The sequence below is a fragment of the Pipistrellus hanaki genome (genome assembly GCF_964339955.1).
Source record: "Pipistrellus hanaki genome assembly, chromosome: 1".
NCBI lineage: Eukaryota > Metazoa > Chordata > Mammalia > Chiroptera > Vespertilionidae > Pipistrellus > Pipistrellus hanaki.
The window spans coordinates 107,584,490-107,601,198 of record NC_140503.1 but is presented as its reverse complement, the minus strand read 5'-3'; the positions used below and the strand labels follow the sequence as shown (position 1 = coordinate 107,601,198).

The 16,709-nt window shown below is 43.9% G+C and overlaps 1 protein-coding gene across 3 annotated transcripts; it reads left to right on the top strand.

Annotated features, from left to right (window-relative positions):
* Positions 1 to 654: 654 nt before the first annotated feature.
* Positions 655 to 10,381, top strand: LRR1 (leucine rich repeat protein 1). Of its 3 annotated transcripts, none has more exons than XM_084885301.1 (4): positions 655 to 1,144; positions 2,560 to 2,658; positions 5,697 to 6,418; positions 9,954 to 10,381. In XM_084885301.1, the coding sequence occupies exons 1-4, from the start codon at positions 935 to 937 to the stop codon at positions 10,192 to 10,194; spliced, it is 1,272 nt and encodes a 423-aa protein (XP_084741427.1). In that variant the 5' UTR covers positions 655 to 934; the 3' UTR covers positions 10,195 to 10,381. The 3 variants fall into 3 exon arrangements, with proteins under 3 accessions (XP_084741427.1, XP_084741426.1, XP_084741428.1); XM_084885300.1 differs by having other exon boundaries at positions 2,557 to 2,658; XM_084885302.1 differs by lacking the exon at positions 5,697 to 6,418.
* Positions 10,382 to 16,709: the final 6,328 nt, after the last annotated feature.

The window sequence follows — 16,709 nt, the reverse complement described above, 5'->3', positions numbered from 1 at the left end:
ATAGACTCGCCCAGGCCAGGCCAAAAATCGACCTCTGCGCATGGGCCACAAAGTTTCAATCGCACTGTATGTGCGGGCCCACACGTTTTTTTGTGAAAGAGCCACACTCAAGGGGCGAAAGAGCCGCATGTGGCTTGCCGGCCACTGACCTAGCTTATCTTGAATTCTTTCCTGCAGGAAGTCAAGAACCCACACATCCCAGACTGTGCTGAGGCAGACCCGCCGCCCGGGTCCCAGTCCCTTTCGGAGACTGAATAAGGGCTCCAACGGGCCCGCCCCCTGGTCTTTCCAAGTCTCACACGCATTTAAACCAGTTACTCCAACCTAACCCCTCGCAGTTTTAAAGTGGGAATCTGTTCAACAGAAGTTGCAAAGTCCAGTACTGTCCTAACAAGTTCCTTCTGCTGTGACAGGTGTTGTCTCTGGAACGAGGGGGGCCACCAAAAACAAAATACCAGCCCAACAGGGCCAGGGAATGCCCACCCTAGCTGGCACTGGGCAACTGGTGAGGACCCCAAGTCATACCAACGCTGGGTAAGCAAAGACATTTTCCTCCTAACACACACCGCCTTCCCTCGGAAAACTCAGCGGCGCAGTGTGTAAATAACGGGAAGGAGAACTCCGCCCCCAGCGCCAAGCTCCCGCCCCGGAAGTCGGGGAAGGGCCACGCCCCGCCCGTCGCCTGCTTCGGGAGGCGCCCGCGGGGTCCTCAGGCTGTTGGAGCCCGCGCTCTGCCGCCGCAGCCGCGGCGAAGACGCGGCCCTGAGGGAGGCCCTCGGAGCCCCTGTGCCGAGAGACCTGACGCTGGCGCGGAGCAGACAGGCAGCCCGCGGGCAGCCCGCGTTCGAGGACCTCGGCGGCGGCGCGGCGGCGCGCGGGAATCTCCGCGTTTTAAAGTCGGGCTGCGGCTCTGCCGCCGCGCTCCGCTCCGGAGATGAGGCTGCACTGCGAGGCGGAGGTGGTCAGTCGGCACTTGCCGGCCTTGGGGTTGAGGAACCGGGGCAAGGGCGTCCGCGCGCTGTTGAGCCTCTGCCAGCAGGCGCCCCGAAGCCCCCCGCGGCCTCCGGCCGGGCGAGCGGGAGCCCCGCGGCCCGCCTGCCTGCTCGTCGCCACCCTGAAGGACAAGCGCGGGACCCGCTACGAGGTGAGGGGAGCGGCGGGCGCGCCCCTGAGCGCCTCGGGGCGCCGCGGCGGGAGGGGCCTGAGGCCCGTGAGCTCGGGCCGCGGGGGCGGCGCACGGTTCCGGGCCTCCCAGCCCGGAGGGGCTTCTGAGGCCCCTCTGGCTGCTCACTTGCTCTCTCCAGCGGCTTCGGGGTTCACAGAACTAATTCAGGTGTCGGGATGGCCGAGTGCCCGAAGGCGCCAGACTCCCGGGCTCACAGCAGTAATTCAATTCGAGGGGAGAGTAAAATCACTGTATTTCCGTTCAGTAAATTCGGCTTCCTCCACAAAATTTTCGCTGGCGTAAAAAAAAGGGGGCCTAAAGGGATGATGAATCGTATCCCTCTAGCAATAGTAAAGCAGTAACGCTTTGGGTTGCATCTTGATTTTTTTTAAAAGTTGGTTACTGCATCTCTCTCTCTCTGTCTTTCTCTTTCCTTAAATGTCTAATTTCCTAAGACCTTATTTCATAGGTCCAGGGTTTTTTCTTATCTGTGTAGCAGTAGTAAACTAGACCTTCAGCACCCTGTTGTCTGTGCCCATGGGTTATGCATATATGCATACGAGGTCTTTGGTTGATCTTGAAATAGAATTTTTAAAGCATGGGTTTTATAAAAATCTTTCTCTTTCAATGCCAGGCACTGTTATTTTGTCAAACTGACTGGACTACCCTGTGTCTGTAAATAAAGTTGAGGGTGCAATTCATTGCCCACCCTTACAGTATTGTACTTCACAGGGAATATTTAATTATGTTTACAATTATTTTAATAAATGTCAGATTGACAACTTCTAAGTGTGCTTACCATTCTGGTTTTATTCATCTCTGTTGTCCCAAGCCCCCTATTATAGTTAATCTGATATATAATGGCTTCTGGATAAATTGTTGTTGAAGTCTAAAGCAGAAGCAACATCAGTCATTAAAATATTTTGAGCATCTGTTATGTGTTAGTCATTGTCTAGCTCTGGGGATACAAAAAGGAACAAAGGAGACAAGATACCTGCTTTCGTGGAATTTATAATCTTGTGGGAGGCATGCTCACCCCAGACTAATGGACTGAAATTTAAAAGGCAGGTATTTACTCTTGGCAACTCACTATAGCTACATAGTTGGAATGGGAGAAGAAGAATATTCTCTCAAAACACAGGGGATTCTGTTCTCAGAAGAGGACAGAGTTAACTGAACTGATAAAACAATAGTACCTATCAGAAGGTAGATAAGAAATGTAGCTACTAAAAACAAACCCAACAAAACAAACAACTTAAAACTGTAAAATACCCAGACATAAGGACTAAAAGACAAACCTCACAAAATGACTGGCATATTCTATTGTACTTGTAATAACTGCTAGTATTAACAGTACTTGATTTTGTTCTTTTTTTCCCATTGGTTTTAAGCAGCTAAAGGGGAACATTGAGCAATTCTTCACCAAATTTGTGGATGAGGGGAAAGCCACTGTTCGGTTAAAGGAACCTGCTGTGGATATCTGCCTAAGTAAGGTATGATATTAAAAACATTAATCTTAAGGTTGGTTGGCTGTATTTTCTTTGAATTAAATTAGAGGCCATTTGACCCATAGCTGGTTTGGCTCAGTGATTAGAGCATCAGTGAAGGACTGAAGGGTCAAGGGCACATATTTTGTTGTAGGCTTAATACCCAGCCTCTGTGGAGGTTCATATGGGAGGCAACCAATTAATGTGTCTCCCTCACATCAATGTTTCTCTCTCTATTTCTTCTCCCTTCTACTCTCTTAAAAAAAAAAAAAAAAAAAAAAAAAAAATCAATGGAAAAAGGATCTTTGGATAAGGATTGACCAAAAATAAAAGAGGCTTTTGAGCATCCTGATATCTCTCATGGCTGAATAGGGACGTACTCTTGCAGTTGTATTTGAAGAAGTGATGGCAGTTTCCTAGTAGTGTTTACCAATATATTCCTCTAAAAGGGCAGAGGCAGCCTTTGTATGAGGCTTCCCTGGATAGGGAGGAAAACTAGGTTTGCTTCTGTACCCAAAATGGAGCCTTAAGGTGTTCTTATACTGGAACTCTCAAGGAAGGTGGCACAGTCTACATTTTGCCAGCTGAATTATAAGTTATATAAGTGTTAAAAAAAAAAAAAAAGGATAAAATGCAATTAGAACCTTGTTGGGGTATTTTATTACTATAATTATTTTTAAAACTAGATAGACCATTAGAATAAAAAGAAAAAAAGACTGCTTCTTTGTCCTTCTTTTCCTTTTTTTGTTTTCCCTTTTCCTTGAGGGTAGGAGCAATGTCTTATTCATCCTTGCATTATTCTTAACCCTAAGCAAAATCCTTTTCAAACATTAAAAGTTTAACAACTTTTAAGGTATCTGTGTTGAATGGAATCATTTTGTCCTACCTCCTTCTGTTCTTGTGATTTTTTATTTTCACTTGATGTTTAGCCTATCCTTCCACTAATTCTTTTTGTTGTTGTTGTTAATCCTTACCCAAGGATATTTTCCCATTGATTCTTAGAGAGAATGGAAGTGAAGGGGAGAGACAGAGAAATATCGCTGTGAGAGAGACACATGCATTGGCTGCCTCCCATATGAGCCCCAATCGGGGCCTGGGATCAAGCCTGCAACCGAGGCACATGCCCTTGACCAGAATCAAACCCGGGACCTTTCAGTCCACAGGCCAACGCTCTATCCACTGAGCCAAACTGGCTAGGGCACTAACTCTTTTTTTCTACCTAAAAAGCAAGTGAAGTCTTACCTATTTAAAAAATAGGATAAACAAATTTCTGGGAAGACAGGGTTAAATCTATTGTCTCCATTTTTCTTAGGATCTGTTTTTACCTTTACTTTCTTTTTCTTTTTTTCTTCTTCTTTTTTTATTTTTATTTATTTGTTTTTTAATATAGTAGTGCATCCATATATATATATATATATATATATATATATATATTTATTGATGTACAGAGAGGAAGGGAGAGAGATAGAGAGCTAGAAACGTCGATGAGAGAGAGTCATCGATCAGCTGCCTCTTGCACACCCCCTACTGGGGATATGTCCTCAACCAAGGTACATGCCCCTGACCGGAATCGAACCCAGGACACTTCAGTCCCCAAGCCGACGCTCTATCCACTGAGCCAAACCAGTTTCGGCTGTTTTTACCTTTACTTTCACTGATGTATCCAAAACACTGCCTCAAAGATCAGTGATCTCCTTTTATTTGCCAATCACATTGCCATTTTTTTCTCACATTTTTTAGCTCTAGAATTTGACACTGATGACCATTTCCTTCTTTCCTTTCTTGGCATCTGTTACAAGATCCTGTCCTGATTTACCTTTAACCACTTCTTTGTCTCTTATCTCTGACAATCTTTTTTCTGTCCCCTAAATAAAGGCTTTATTTCAGTTTTCTGCCATACCTGCCTTCCATTCCCATAGCTCAACCCGTATTGTATGTAACTCCAAGTCTATAAGTTGGTACTGTCTACTTGACCAAGATCTCCAGGTTTTTCTCACTCTACTGTATACTACTGCCAAAGTAATACTAAGCTCTATGTAATTCTCATACTCAAAATGCTTCAGTGATTGCCCACAGCCTGATCATTCTGTCCTCCTTACCCTGACATCAGGCTCATTTAGAATCTATCCTCATACTGTATTTCTAATCTTTTACTCCTCTACCAAGCTCCCTCATTCTAAACAAATAGGATCGCATACTTCGTTTCCTACACTTAAAGTTCCCTATTCCTTCACATGTAAACTTTAGGAAACTTGTAAAGTATCCTGCAAAGTATTTGTTATTTTTATTTGTTTTTTAAAAATATTTTTATTGATTTCAGAGAGGGGGAGTGGTGAGGGAGAGAGAGGAAACAGAAACATAAACATCAATGATGAGAGACGTCTCCTGCACGCCCCCCACTGGGGATGGAGCCGCAACCCAGGCAGGTGCCCTGGACCAGAATTGAACCTGGGACCCTTCAGTCCACAGGCTGACACTATCCACTGAGTCAAACCAGCTAGGGCTTGATGACAGTTCATATACCACTTGATTGGTGATATCTCTGTTCAATTGTAAGCAATCTCACTTGATTTTGATATTTCCTTATACTCTTGACAGTAGCCATTTAACTCTGCTTTTGATAGACAAGGCCTGGCTTTTCACAACTCCTGATCTTTATGAATGGAACCCCTGTACATTTTACAGTGCACAGGGCTGTCTTAGCCTATCGCAGGGGCACTAGAGGTCTGGATGAGTTCATCTTAAACCCAAATCTCAGGTGGAATCTTTTCATGCTTTCCTATTTTATTTTATACTCTATGGTTCCCCTGCTGAACAGTTTTCTCAGAGTTTGTCTCTCAACATTAAAAAAAAACAAACCTTAAAGTTGTATCTATATTGAAATTTAGTCAAAATAGAATACTAAAAAATTGTTTTTATAACCATTTTCAGTTATAATTGGATCATTTGCATATATAACTCGACAGAATTTGTTATATGTTGAATTATGTATTCATTATCTAAAATGAAATTTATACTTATACAACTTACTTTTATTTATTCAGGCCAATTCCAGCAGTTTAAAGAGTTTCCTTTCAGCTCTGAGACTGGCTCATAGAGGCTGTGATGTTGAGACACAATTTTCACCCCTCACACCAGTGAAGACTTCAGAATTTGAAAATTTTAAAACTAAAATGGTCATCACATCCAAAAAGCACTATCCTCTAAGCAAAAACTTCCCATATTATCTGGAACATCTTCAGACTTCTTATTGTGGGCTTGTCCGAGTTGATATGCGTATGCTTTGCTTAAAAAACCTTAAGAAATTAGACTTGAGTCACAATCATATAAAAAAGCTTCCAGCTACAGTTGGAGACCTCATTCACCTTCAAGAACTTAACCTGAATGACAATCACTTGGAGTCATTTAGTGTGGCATTGTGTCAATCTACGCTCCAGAAATCACTTCGGAGTTTGGATCTGAGCAAGAACAAAATTAAGGCACTACCTGTGCAGTTTTGCCAGCTCCGAGAACTTACAGATTTAAAACTTGATGATAATGAATTGATTCAATTTCCTATGAAGATAGGACAATTGATAAACCTGCGATTTTTGTCAGCAGCTCGAAATAAGCTTCCGTTTTTGCCTAGTGAATTTAAAAATTTGTCCCTTGAGTACTTGGATCTTTTTGGAAATACTTTTGAACAGCCAAAAGCTCTTCCAGTTATAATGCTGCAAACACCATTAACTTTATTGGAATCTTCTGCACGAACCATATTACATAATAGGTAAGATTTTGGTTGTCATAAAATGTGGTTCTTTTGATAGCATTCTAGTGTTCTCATCATCCTCAGACTACTAGTAAGTATTTAACCACAGCTCTGTGCAGAATATGACCCCTTGCTATGGTGGCCTTGCTACTCCTTACCTCTCCTTGGAATGCTTTTTCCTCAAGAAATTCTTATATAGCTTACTTCCTCACTTCATCCAAATGGAACTCCAGAAAGTTATTTTGTGACCCTATCTAAAAGTTTATCCTCCACCCCTTATATTGCTTTATTTTATTTTGGTTTTTTGGTCATAGGATGTCTTACCTGGCATTAATTTTTTTTAACATTTGTTTTCTGTCAGTTTTCCCCACTAGACTGTAAGTTCCATATGGGCATGGACTTTGTCTTATTTTCCACTGTTTCCCTAATATCTAAAATGAGATACCTCCGCTTTTGCCATATATTAGGCACTTAATAAATGCTTGGAAAAATGGCATTGTTTTTTCAAACTATGATCTCCTGACCAGCAGCATCAATGTCACGTAGTAATTTGTTAGAGATGCAAGTTCTTGAACTTCACTCCAGAACTACTGAATTGGAAACTGTTAATAAGTCTTCCTGGTAGTTCTGATGCACTCTAAAGTTTGATAACTCTAAACTGGTATAGTGGTAAAGTATGGTCTTTGGAGTCAGACTTTAGCAAGTCATTTAACTCCTTTGATTCCATGTTCCCATCTGAAACAGGAACAGAGTTGTGAAGATAAATGAGATAATGTAATTTGGCACATAATAGGACTCAATAACGGTTGGTTCTTTTCCCTTGGTACACTCACTGAAGTTGGTTTTGTGAGACAAGGAACTTCAGGTATTCCTTCCATTTCTTTCATTATTTTTTTTTTTTTAAATATATTTTATTGATTTTGTACAGAGAGGAAGGGAGAGAGATAGAGAGCCAGAAACATCGATGAGAGAGAGTCATCGATCAGCTGCCTCCTGCACACCCCCCACCGGGGATATGCCCGCAACCAAGGCACATGCCCTTGACCGGAATCGAACCCGGAACCCTCCAGTCCCCAAGCCGACGCTCTATCCATTGAGCCAAACCAGTCCCGGCCATTTCTTTCATTATTGAGTGCCTATAAAATAGTAGCAAGACCATATTTCAAAGAAGAGATTCTTAATTTTTTTAGTAAGGGAGAGACTCTTGAAAACTTAAAAAAAAACAAAAAAAAAAACTGCCCTGAGTGGTGTGGCTCGCTTTGGCATCATTCTGTCCCATGCACTGAAGAGTTGCCAGTTCAGTTCTGAGTTGGGCACATGCCTGGGTTGTGGTCTAGATCCCCGGAGCCCATCCATGTTTTGCTCTCACATAGATGTCTCTCTCTCCCTCTCCCTCTCCCTCACCCCCCTCTCTCTCTTCCTTCCTCTTCTCGCCCCTCTCCCACCTCTCCCTTCCCCTTACTAAAAATAAATTAAAAGAAAAATTTTAAAAGCAACTGACCAGAATTATGGTCCTAGAAAAATGCACACATGAGTACACACAAAATTTTGCATACAACTTTAAAATGTTCATGAACCCCTCTGAAATCCAATCCAATCCTCCTTCCTCTCAATCCATAGCTTAAGAATTCTTATTTTAGAGTTGTGGTTCTCAAACTTTACTTAACATTTGGAATCATCTGAAGAGCTTAAAAATTCTGATGATTAGCCACATGATGAGCTGCAGTTTGCCAACCACTGCCTTAGAATATAACCAATAGCCTAGATGTAAATATGTGATAGACACTTCCTGGTATAGATTTTTTTTTAAGTAATTTTTTATTGTAAGTATTACATATGTCCCCTTTCCCCCCCCCATTGACCGCCTCCAGCCAGCCTCTACCCCAGGCCTTCACCACCCCATTGTCTGTGTCCATGGGCCCTGCATATATGCATACAAGATCCTTGGTTGGCCGAAACCGGTTTGGCTCAGTGGTAGAGCGTCATTCTGCGGACTGAGGGGTCCCGGGTTCGATTCCTGTCAAGGGCATGTACCTGGGTTGCAGGCACATCCCCAGTAGGGGGTGTGCAAGAGGCAACTGGTCCATGTTTCTCTCTCATCGACGTTTCTAGCTCTATCTCTCTCTCTTCCTCTCTGTAAAAAATCAATAAAATATCTTTAAAAAAAAATAAATAAAAGATCCTTGGTTGATTATCTCCCTCCCTGCCTGCCTTGAGATTCTCCACTTTGTTCCATGCTTCCATGTGTCTGGATCCAGTCTATCAGTTTATTTTGTTACTTAGACTTCACATATGAGTGAGATCATGTGATACATGTCTTTCTCTGACTATTTCACTTAGTATAATGCTCTCCAGGTCCCTCCATACTGTCTCAAAAGGTAGATCTTTTTTATTGTTAATTGCTGGCACAGTTTTTAGAAAATTGTTACTTAAACAAGCAACAAATAAGTACATGTGAAAAAATGAAAAATTGCAAACAAGGCCAATTTCAAATTCTTTAAGAAAAGTAAACCACTATTTTTGATGTAATGTTTTTCTTTTCAAAAAGGGTTTTTAACTTTGGTTTAAATAAGAATAGGTTTTATTTTTTGAAAAAGATCTGAACACCTAATGTGTGTCAGCATATAGAAACAGCAGTATACAGGCAATAAGTGCCTGGGGCATTGTTGTATTTAGGGGGAAGAAGTTGGACATTAGGCAGGCAATCTCAAGAGACTGTCTTTTAGTTTTGTGTAGACTTGATTTTAATTGCATTGGGTACCAATACAAAGCAGGAGGGTGGATAATTTAAGCAAGGTGAGGACAGCCTTACTGCTCAGCCAGAAAAGTAAAACTAATGCCCCAAACAGTGTTTTAAATTTGTTTCACATAGGGTTTTTTTGTTTGTTTGTTTTTTTAGTATATTTTATTAATTTTTTTTACAGAGTGGAAGAGAGAGGGATAGAGAGTTAGAAACATCGATGAGAGAGAAACATCGATCAGCTGCCTCCTGCACACCCCCTACTGGGGATGTGCCCACAACCAAGGTACATGCCCTTGACCGGAATCGAACCTGGGACCTTTCAGTCCGCAGGCCAATGCTCTATCCACTGAGCCAAACTGGTTTCAGCTTGTTTCACATAGTTTTAAAATTTCCTTTTGGATAATTGATGCCTAGGAGAGTATGTGGATTTATTTGAATGTTTCTTCACAAGTAGAAATCCTTAATTCTCCAATTAACATTATGAGAATTGTATGACAGAGATATATATATGTAACTAGTTAACTGCCTCGATATTTTAAATTTAAACAAAAAGGTTCGTTTATAGACGCTGATGGTATACAGATGGTTAACCTATCATATTACACTGGTCTTACAATATATCATATACTGTTTTTTGGAATATTTTCTCCATTACCCAGTTTGTAAGATAAAACAGTATATTGTGTCATTTAGTTAATAGTTTTATTTTTTATGGTTATAATTCTATGTTCAATAATTCATATCCTAATATGTGAAGTTCTGAATCTAGTAATATATTTTAAAATATTTTTAAAACTTTTTTTCCAATAGGATTCCATATGGCTCTCATATTATTCCTTTCCATCTTTGCCAAGATTTGGATACTGCAAAAACCTGTGTCTGTGGAGGATTCTGTCTGAACAGTTTTATTCAGGGAATGACTACCATGAATCTACACTCTGTTGCTCACACTGTGGTCTTAGTAGATAATATGGGTGGCACTGAAGCACCGATTATTTCTTATTTCTGTTCTCTGTCATGTTATGCAAATTCCTGTGAAATGCTAAAGTAATAGATGATACCACAAAAAGAAATTAAAGATCAGTTTGGGATTCATTTTTGGTTTAGCAATGTCAGATTGGAAAAAGGGAAGCTTTTTTTGCATACATATTTGAGGGGGAGAATGTGTTTTACTCTGATAACATTTTTAATAATTTGAAAAACCTTGATTTTATTAAAATCTGATTTTTTATTATGGGGCTAACTTTTGTGTTTATTGCACTTGTGTTGATTTTAGCCTAGTGTGTTCAGAATTATGGGATTATCTTTTAATGTTAAGCAGATAGTAATCCCATTCACTCTGGTCATAGTTTTCTTACCTGCTTTCTTCTTTCATGAAAGAAATAAAAAGAAATTGGTCTACGGCCATACCACCCTGAACGCGCCCGATCTCAGAAGCTAAGCAGGGTCGGGCCTGGTTAGTACTTGGATGGGAGAAATAAAAAGAAATTGAGTTTTTGTATGCAGAAAATGTTCCTTGGAGAATTAATATGATCTAAATTATAGTGAAATAATTGGTATGTAAGTTTTTATGTTATACCACCTATTCTATATATAGAATTTCACATTCACCAAGTATAAGGTGGGAGTTGTTTTGGGAAACACTTCAGCTTTTTTTTTTTTTAATATATATTTTATTGATTTTTTTTTTTTTTTTTTTTTTTTTTTTTTACAGAGAGGAAGGAAGAGAGAGAGGGGGCCAGAAATGCCAATGAGAGAGAAACATTGACCAGCTGCCTTCTGCACAACCCCCACTTGGGATGTGCCCACAACCAATGTACATGCCCCTGACTGGAATCGAACCTGAGACCTTTCAGTCCGCAGACTGACGCTCTACCACTGAGCCAAACCGGTTTTGGCAACACTTCAGCTTTTTAGAAGTTTTACTAGAGGCCCGGTGCACGGAATTCGCATGGGGGGTGGGGGTGTTCCTCAGCCCAGCCTGCACCCTTTCCAATCTGGGACCCCTTGAGGGATGTCCCATCTCCCATTTAGGCCCGATCCAGGACTACTGGCTGCCAGCTGCCTTCCCGATTGCCCGAATTGCTTCTACCTGCCAGCCTGATCACCTCCTACCCACTGCATTGCCAGCCTGATTGCCCCTAACTGCCCTCCCCTACTGGCCTGGTCACCCCTAACTGCCCTTCCTGCTGGCCTAATCACCCACAATTGTCCTCCCCTGAAGCCTGGTCCCTCCCACTGCTATCCCCTGCTGGCCTGGTCCACTTCAACTGCCTTCCTGTGCAGGCCTGGGTACCCCCCAATGGCCCTCCCCTGCAAGCCTGGTTCCCCCAAACTGTCTTCCCCTGCAGACCTGGTCCCCCCACAACTGCTCTCCCCTGCAGGTCAGATACCCCCAACTGTCCCCTACAGGCCTGGGTTCCCCCCTACTACCCTCTCTTGCCCACAACTGCCCTCCCCTACCAGCCATTTTGTGGTGACCACATGAAGGTAGCTATCTTTGTGTCTTGGAGTGATGGTCAGTTTGCATATTATTCTTATTAGTATAATGTTAATCACAATCTTTGTTGTATTTCTAAGTTTATTTTTAGAACTCAAATAGTTTTTGTTTGGGTGAGAGGAGAAGAAAAGTGCTACTTTCCACTGACATTTTGTGTTATTTGAAGGTTCTTTTTCTGTTTATTGTTTAAATTTTTTAAATGTGAAGAGTGGTGGCCATACACCAGCTAAAGCAGAGGTTCCCAAACTTGTTTGTGCCGTAGACCCCTTGCCATGTTTTTCGGTTTTGGGTAGACCCCCTACTTACCTGATATTGATTTTTTTGTAAATTTCTAACTGTAGTGAAGTTTAGTGTTAAAATTTAATAAAAAATAATGTACCTACTTTTCTCCGGCATTCTCAAACAAAATAACACTGATTCACTATAATTTGTATGATAAACTACCAGTTTATACTTTTAAAAATATTTTCTCAGCATTTCCTATTCAAGATTCAGGAAACGAATGAACGTATTTTTCTCACATTCATATTTATAGAGTGACGAATTGAACAAGTCGGTGCAAGTTCGCGAAGCTTTGAGACAAAAATTGGCAAGAATGTTTACTGCGCGTATGCTTGTAACAAGATGATACTGGTATATCATTATGTGCAGGTTTTTATCCTACAACTTACACAATTTTATAAACATATATAATAAATTTTTTACTTCATAGGTACTTTTATAAATAATTTATATGTTTTTATATTATAATATGATGTACCTATAATATGATAGGTACTATCAGTGTATGTTGAGATCCACTATCGTGGACCCCCATTTTCATTTCATGGACCCCCAAATTTTTTTTTCGCTGACGTAGACCCCTTGCAGGTTGTCATAGACCCCTGGGGGTCAATATAGACCACTTTGGGAATCACTGAGCTAAAGGATGAGGAGGGTTTGAAGTAAGGCAGAGAGAATAGAAAAGGAACCAACTTGAAACAGTCTGGGATTCCTAGAACTGTTCCTTCTGTTCATTCTCCTGCCTTTTCTTTCTTTCTTTCTTTCTTTCTTTCTTTCTTTCTTTCTTTCTTTCTTTCTTAATTTCTCTCTCTCTCTTTCTCTCTCTCTCTCTCTCTCTCTCTCTCTCTCTCTCTCTCTCTCTCTCTCTCTCTCTCTCTCCCCCTCCTTCTCCTCCTCATCTTCCTCCCCTTCCTCCTTCTCCCCGCCCCCCCCCCCCCCCCCCCTCCACAATCAATCTGCTCTGGCTGTTACAAGGTCTACAGTTCTGATCCTGGATCTTGGGATAACTCAGTAGTCTTTGCATGGCTGGCTGAGATCCCTGGGGCAGTCTCTCACTAGAGACAGTCTCTTCCATGCTGATGGCCATTGCTGGTGAGGGGTACGCTCCAGGACACCTGCAGACATGCCTTGTGCTCTGCGTGAAGCTGGAGCACACTCAGATGAGGCCCATCTATCTAGGCGGACAGCAGTAGTGGGGTCTTGGAATGAGTGTGTGCTCCCTGCAGGCCAGTCCTGTGCTCTGAGATCCACTGTCAGTTGCCATCAGAAGAACGGTGCTGGTAGAGCATGAAGATCAGGAGGCTCAGCTGCAGGCCACCTGGCCCGCTGGGAGGTGTAGTGGGAGGGCGGTGGGCCCCAGCTGAGGCGATGCCAGCTTGCCTAAAGGTCTGCTCCCTGGGGTGACACACCCAGGCTGTTCCCCAGCTGGAGGTGCAGGGCATTGATGTACCAGCTAGATCTCTACTCGGAAGGGACCAGTGGGGGCCAAGTGCAACGGGACTCTTGCCAGTAACGGTGACTCGACTGAGCTGGGGCACATGCTGAAGAACTGCTTGGGGAATCGGTGACCCAACCAGCGCTGAAGAGGAGCAAGCGCAAAGCCCCTGAGCGAGGGGGAGGTGCAGGGCCTGCCCTTCAGCTGCTAGCACCGGTCAGGGAGGAGATGGAGTGGGTGCATGAGGTCTGGGAGGGACGGTGAGGCCCGCACTGTAGCCCGTGCTCCCTGACCGGCTGCAGGACAGCTTCCTGCTGCAGAGCACGGGCCAGGCCCTCCGCGCAGGCTGCTCCCAGCAGCAGCTGCACCCACACAGAAAAGGGCTCTCACTGCACGGCTCTGCTTGTTCTTTTTGCTGTTTCTCTTTCTGTGAACCTTGACCTTGCTCAGACCAGAGGTACTTCCGGCCCTTGCTGGGGCTGGTGGGCTGGGGATGTTCCTGGGTGCAGAGCTCTGCCTCAGTTTCTCCTGGCTCTTTCATGTCACCTACTGTTTTTCCCAGAAAACCCCTCGGACAGTTTGCAAACTGCATTATGCAGGGCTTGCTCTACATTACGGAGCTTTGCGCCCTGGCTGCATTGCTCCTGCTCCCCGCAGCCCTGGCTCATGTACCACTCCATCACCTGTGTCCTGGGCATTACCGCCACCATTTCGGCACAGTGTGTTCCCCCTAAACACCCGCGGACAAGGTGTCCCTGGGCCCTGGCTGGAGCAATGTTGTGCCCACTAAGCCCTTGACTTTCACCAGGGGCTGTGACAAGGCCACACTGGGCCAGCTGGGCCGGCTCTTCCTCATGGCTGGGCTGTGCATCCCCAGAGCTGACCTCCAGGTGGCTCTAGTTATCTAGCGCTCGGTCCTGAAGTGAAGTATCTGAGGGGTCTGTTTCTACAAGAACCTCTTAGAGAATCCAGGACCCACCAGGCTCCAGTCCAGCTTCCCGGCTGCGGCCTGAGACCATCGGAAAACACAGATATTTACATTACAATTCATAACAGTAAAATTACAGTTATGAAGTAGCAATGAAAATAATTTTATGGTTGGGGGTCACCACAACATGAGAAGCTGTATTAAAGGGTCACGACATTAGGTTAAGAACTACTGCCCTAGATGCTGCTTCTGTACCATGTGGTTACTTTGCTTGAGTGACTTCAAAGTCGACATCACCTTGTACCATATGTACCTACAGTGCAGGCAAATGCCTCCTCTTTGTATTTCCATAGTTCAATCAAATTTGCCTTCTCTCAGGTGGCAAGGCCCCCTTATACCTTCATTATCTTCCCTCTGGGATGAATCGTCTCTACAGGCTGAAGGTCCTCACTGCTGGTCGATTACAATGACGACATTATGCAGAATGGACCAAGTGAGTGGGACAATACTACTCTAGAGTTGATACACTTTTAGAGTCAGTAGCTGAGGAAGAAATCTGACTAAAATTCAGAATTCTTACTCAGTGAAGTATTGTTGTATCCAGTGCTATTCTGGGGGAGGTAACTGTTTGACGTAAATGATTGCTGGCATCTGGCCCCACCTGCTACCAAGATGGAGAAACAGCACCCAGGGGGCCTCCAGATTTTAGAGGCAGGTTATTTATCAGTTGGGTATATGACCATGGAGTGACCTAAAAGTTTGCTTCTTTTGGGTTCAACCTGGAAAAAGACAGGCACTGTCACAGGTCCAGTGTGTGTCCTCCTCCATGTACTGCAGCAGACATGATGGTCCTACCAGTGTCTGGCAGATGGGGATTCTAGTTGGGACCTTAGGAAGGCTGGTGTGTGAGTCACAGTGTAGGTGCTCAGGATTCCCCACCAAGTTCTGATACCATCCATAAGTGAGTAGCATTCTTCTTGGCCTTCTTTTGAGTCAAATGTTGGGGGAAAGTTTCTACTTAATAAAGAAGCCATGTTCTGGGACAACCCCTCAGCACTTAGCCTCATCTCCAACCAGTACACAAGAAGAGAGCTCCCTTCTGTCACTTTAGTGTCCAGACTCAGAACCATGGAAACCAGGACATAGGCAACAAAGCCCCTCCACGAAGTTACTCCCTCCTGAGTCTCAGAGAAACAGCAGATATTGGACCCAGAGGCTGGGCAGCATGAGGCAGGTCCATCAGAGTGTGAGCTGGGATAGCAGTCACATTAGAGGGCAAGTTCCAGCGGAGTCTTGGCTCTCAAGAGACCTGTGAAGCGCAAGTGATCCACACTCTGAGTCAGGTCCATCTGCACATCACAGGTGGCTTCCATCTACGGTCAAGTCCACAGCAGTCCCTGATGATCAAATCTGGGATGATCCTGGAGGCACAGAGACATTCTGTAAATAGTGGCCCATTTTCCTATGATCCCTCTTCTATTTCAGCTCTTGGACTGATGAGAATCTATAATGTGCTCCTCACTCACTTTGCTTGACCATCAAATTATCTGACATGAAAGGATATGGCTCTATCCAATATTTCCCATCAATAGGGACTGCCAGGATTCTTATTCCAGCATTACAATGGGTTCAGCAATCTGGAGAAAGGCTTTGATTCACTAAGGATGACATGAAGCCTATGTTCAGACTTGTCAGCAGCAAGTACTGCAGGGTGTTAGCCATCAGACAGTTAATGAGGAATATGTCTTTTTTTCACTAATATCAGGGTGAGCTTCTGTCAGACTGTGTTGTAGCAGGTGCGCTGTAGGGCCTTAGGCACCAGACAGTTAATGAGGAATTGTGCCTCGGTTGCAGGCTTCCCAGCCCCAGTAGGGACACATGCAATGTGTGTCTCTCATGTCAGTGTTCCTCTGTAGCTCCTTCCCTCCCACTCTCCAGCTGCAAGCCCCTCTGCGGTGCCTCTAAGTGCCTCTCACCTGCCTTTCTTAATTCAACTTTTCCCCTAGGTCATTATAATCCTATATAATAATCCTATATAATAAAAGGCTAGTATTGAAATAGACCAAATGGCGGAACAACTGGTCACTATGATGTGCGCTGACCACGAGGGGGCATGGGCGGAACATGGCAGGTGTTGGCTGCTGCTGGATGGTGGAGCAGGTGAACAGGGCGCTGTCATTGGGGTGAGCCTCTGGTGGTTACTGAAATTCTTTGCTCCTGCATGCCGTGGTCCCACCGGTGCTTGCATTTGCTGTTGGTGCCAGAGATGCCGCTCACACCCACTTCCGGCACCCAGTGCCAGCTCGGTGCTGTCAGTGGGTGCAAGTGGTGCTGCCGGCCCCAATTACCCCTCAGCTTCTCCACCTCACTTTGCTCCTGAGGGGAGATTAGGGCTGGCAGCCACTTCCTGCACCTGCTGCC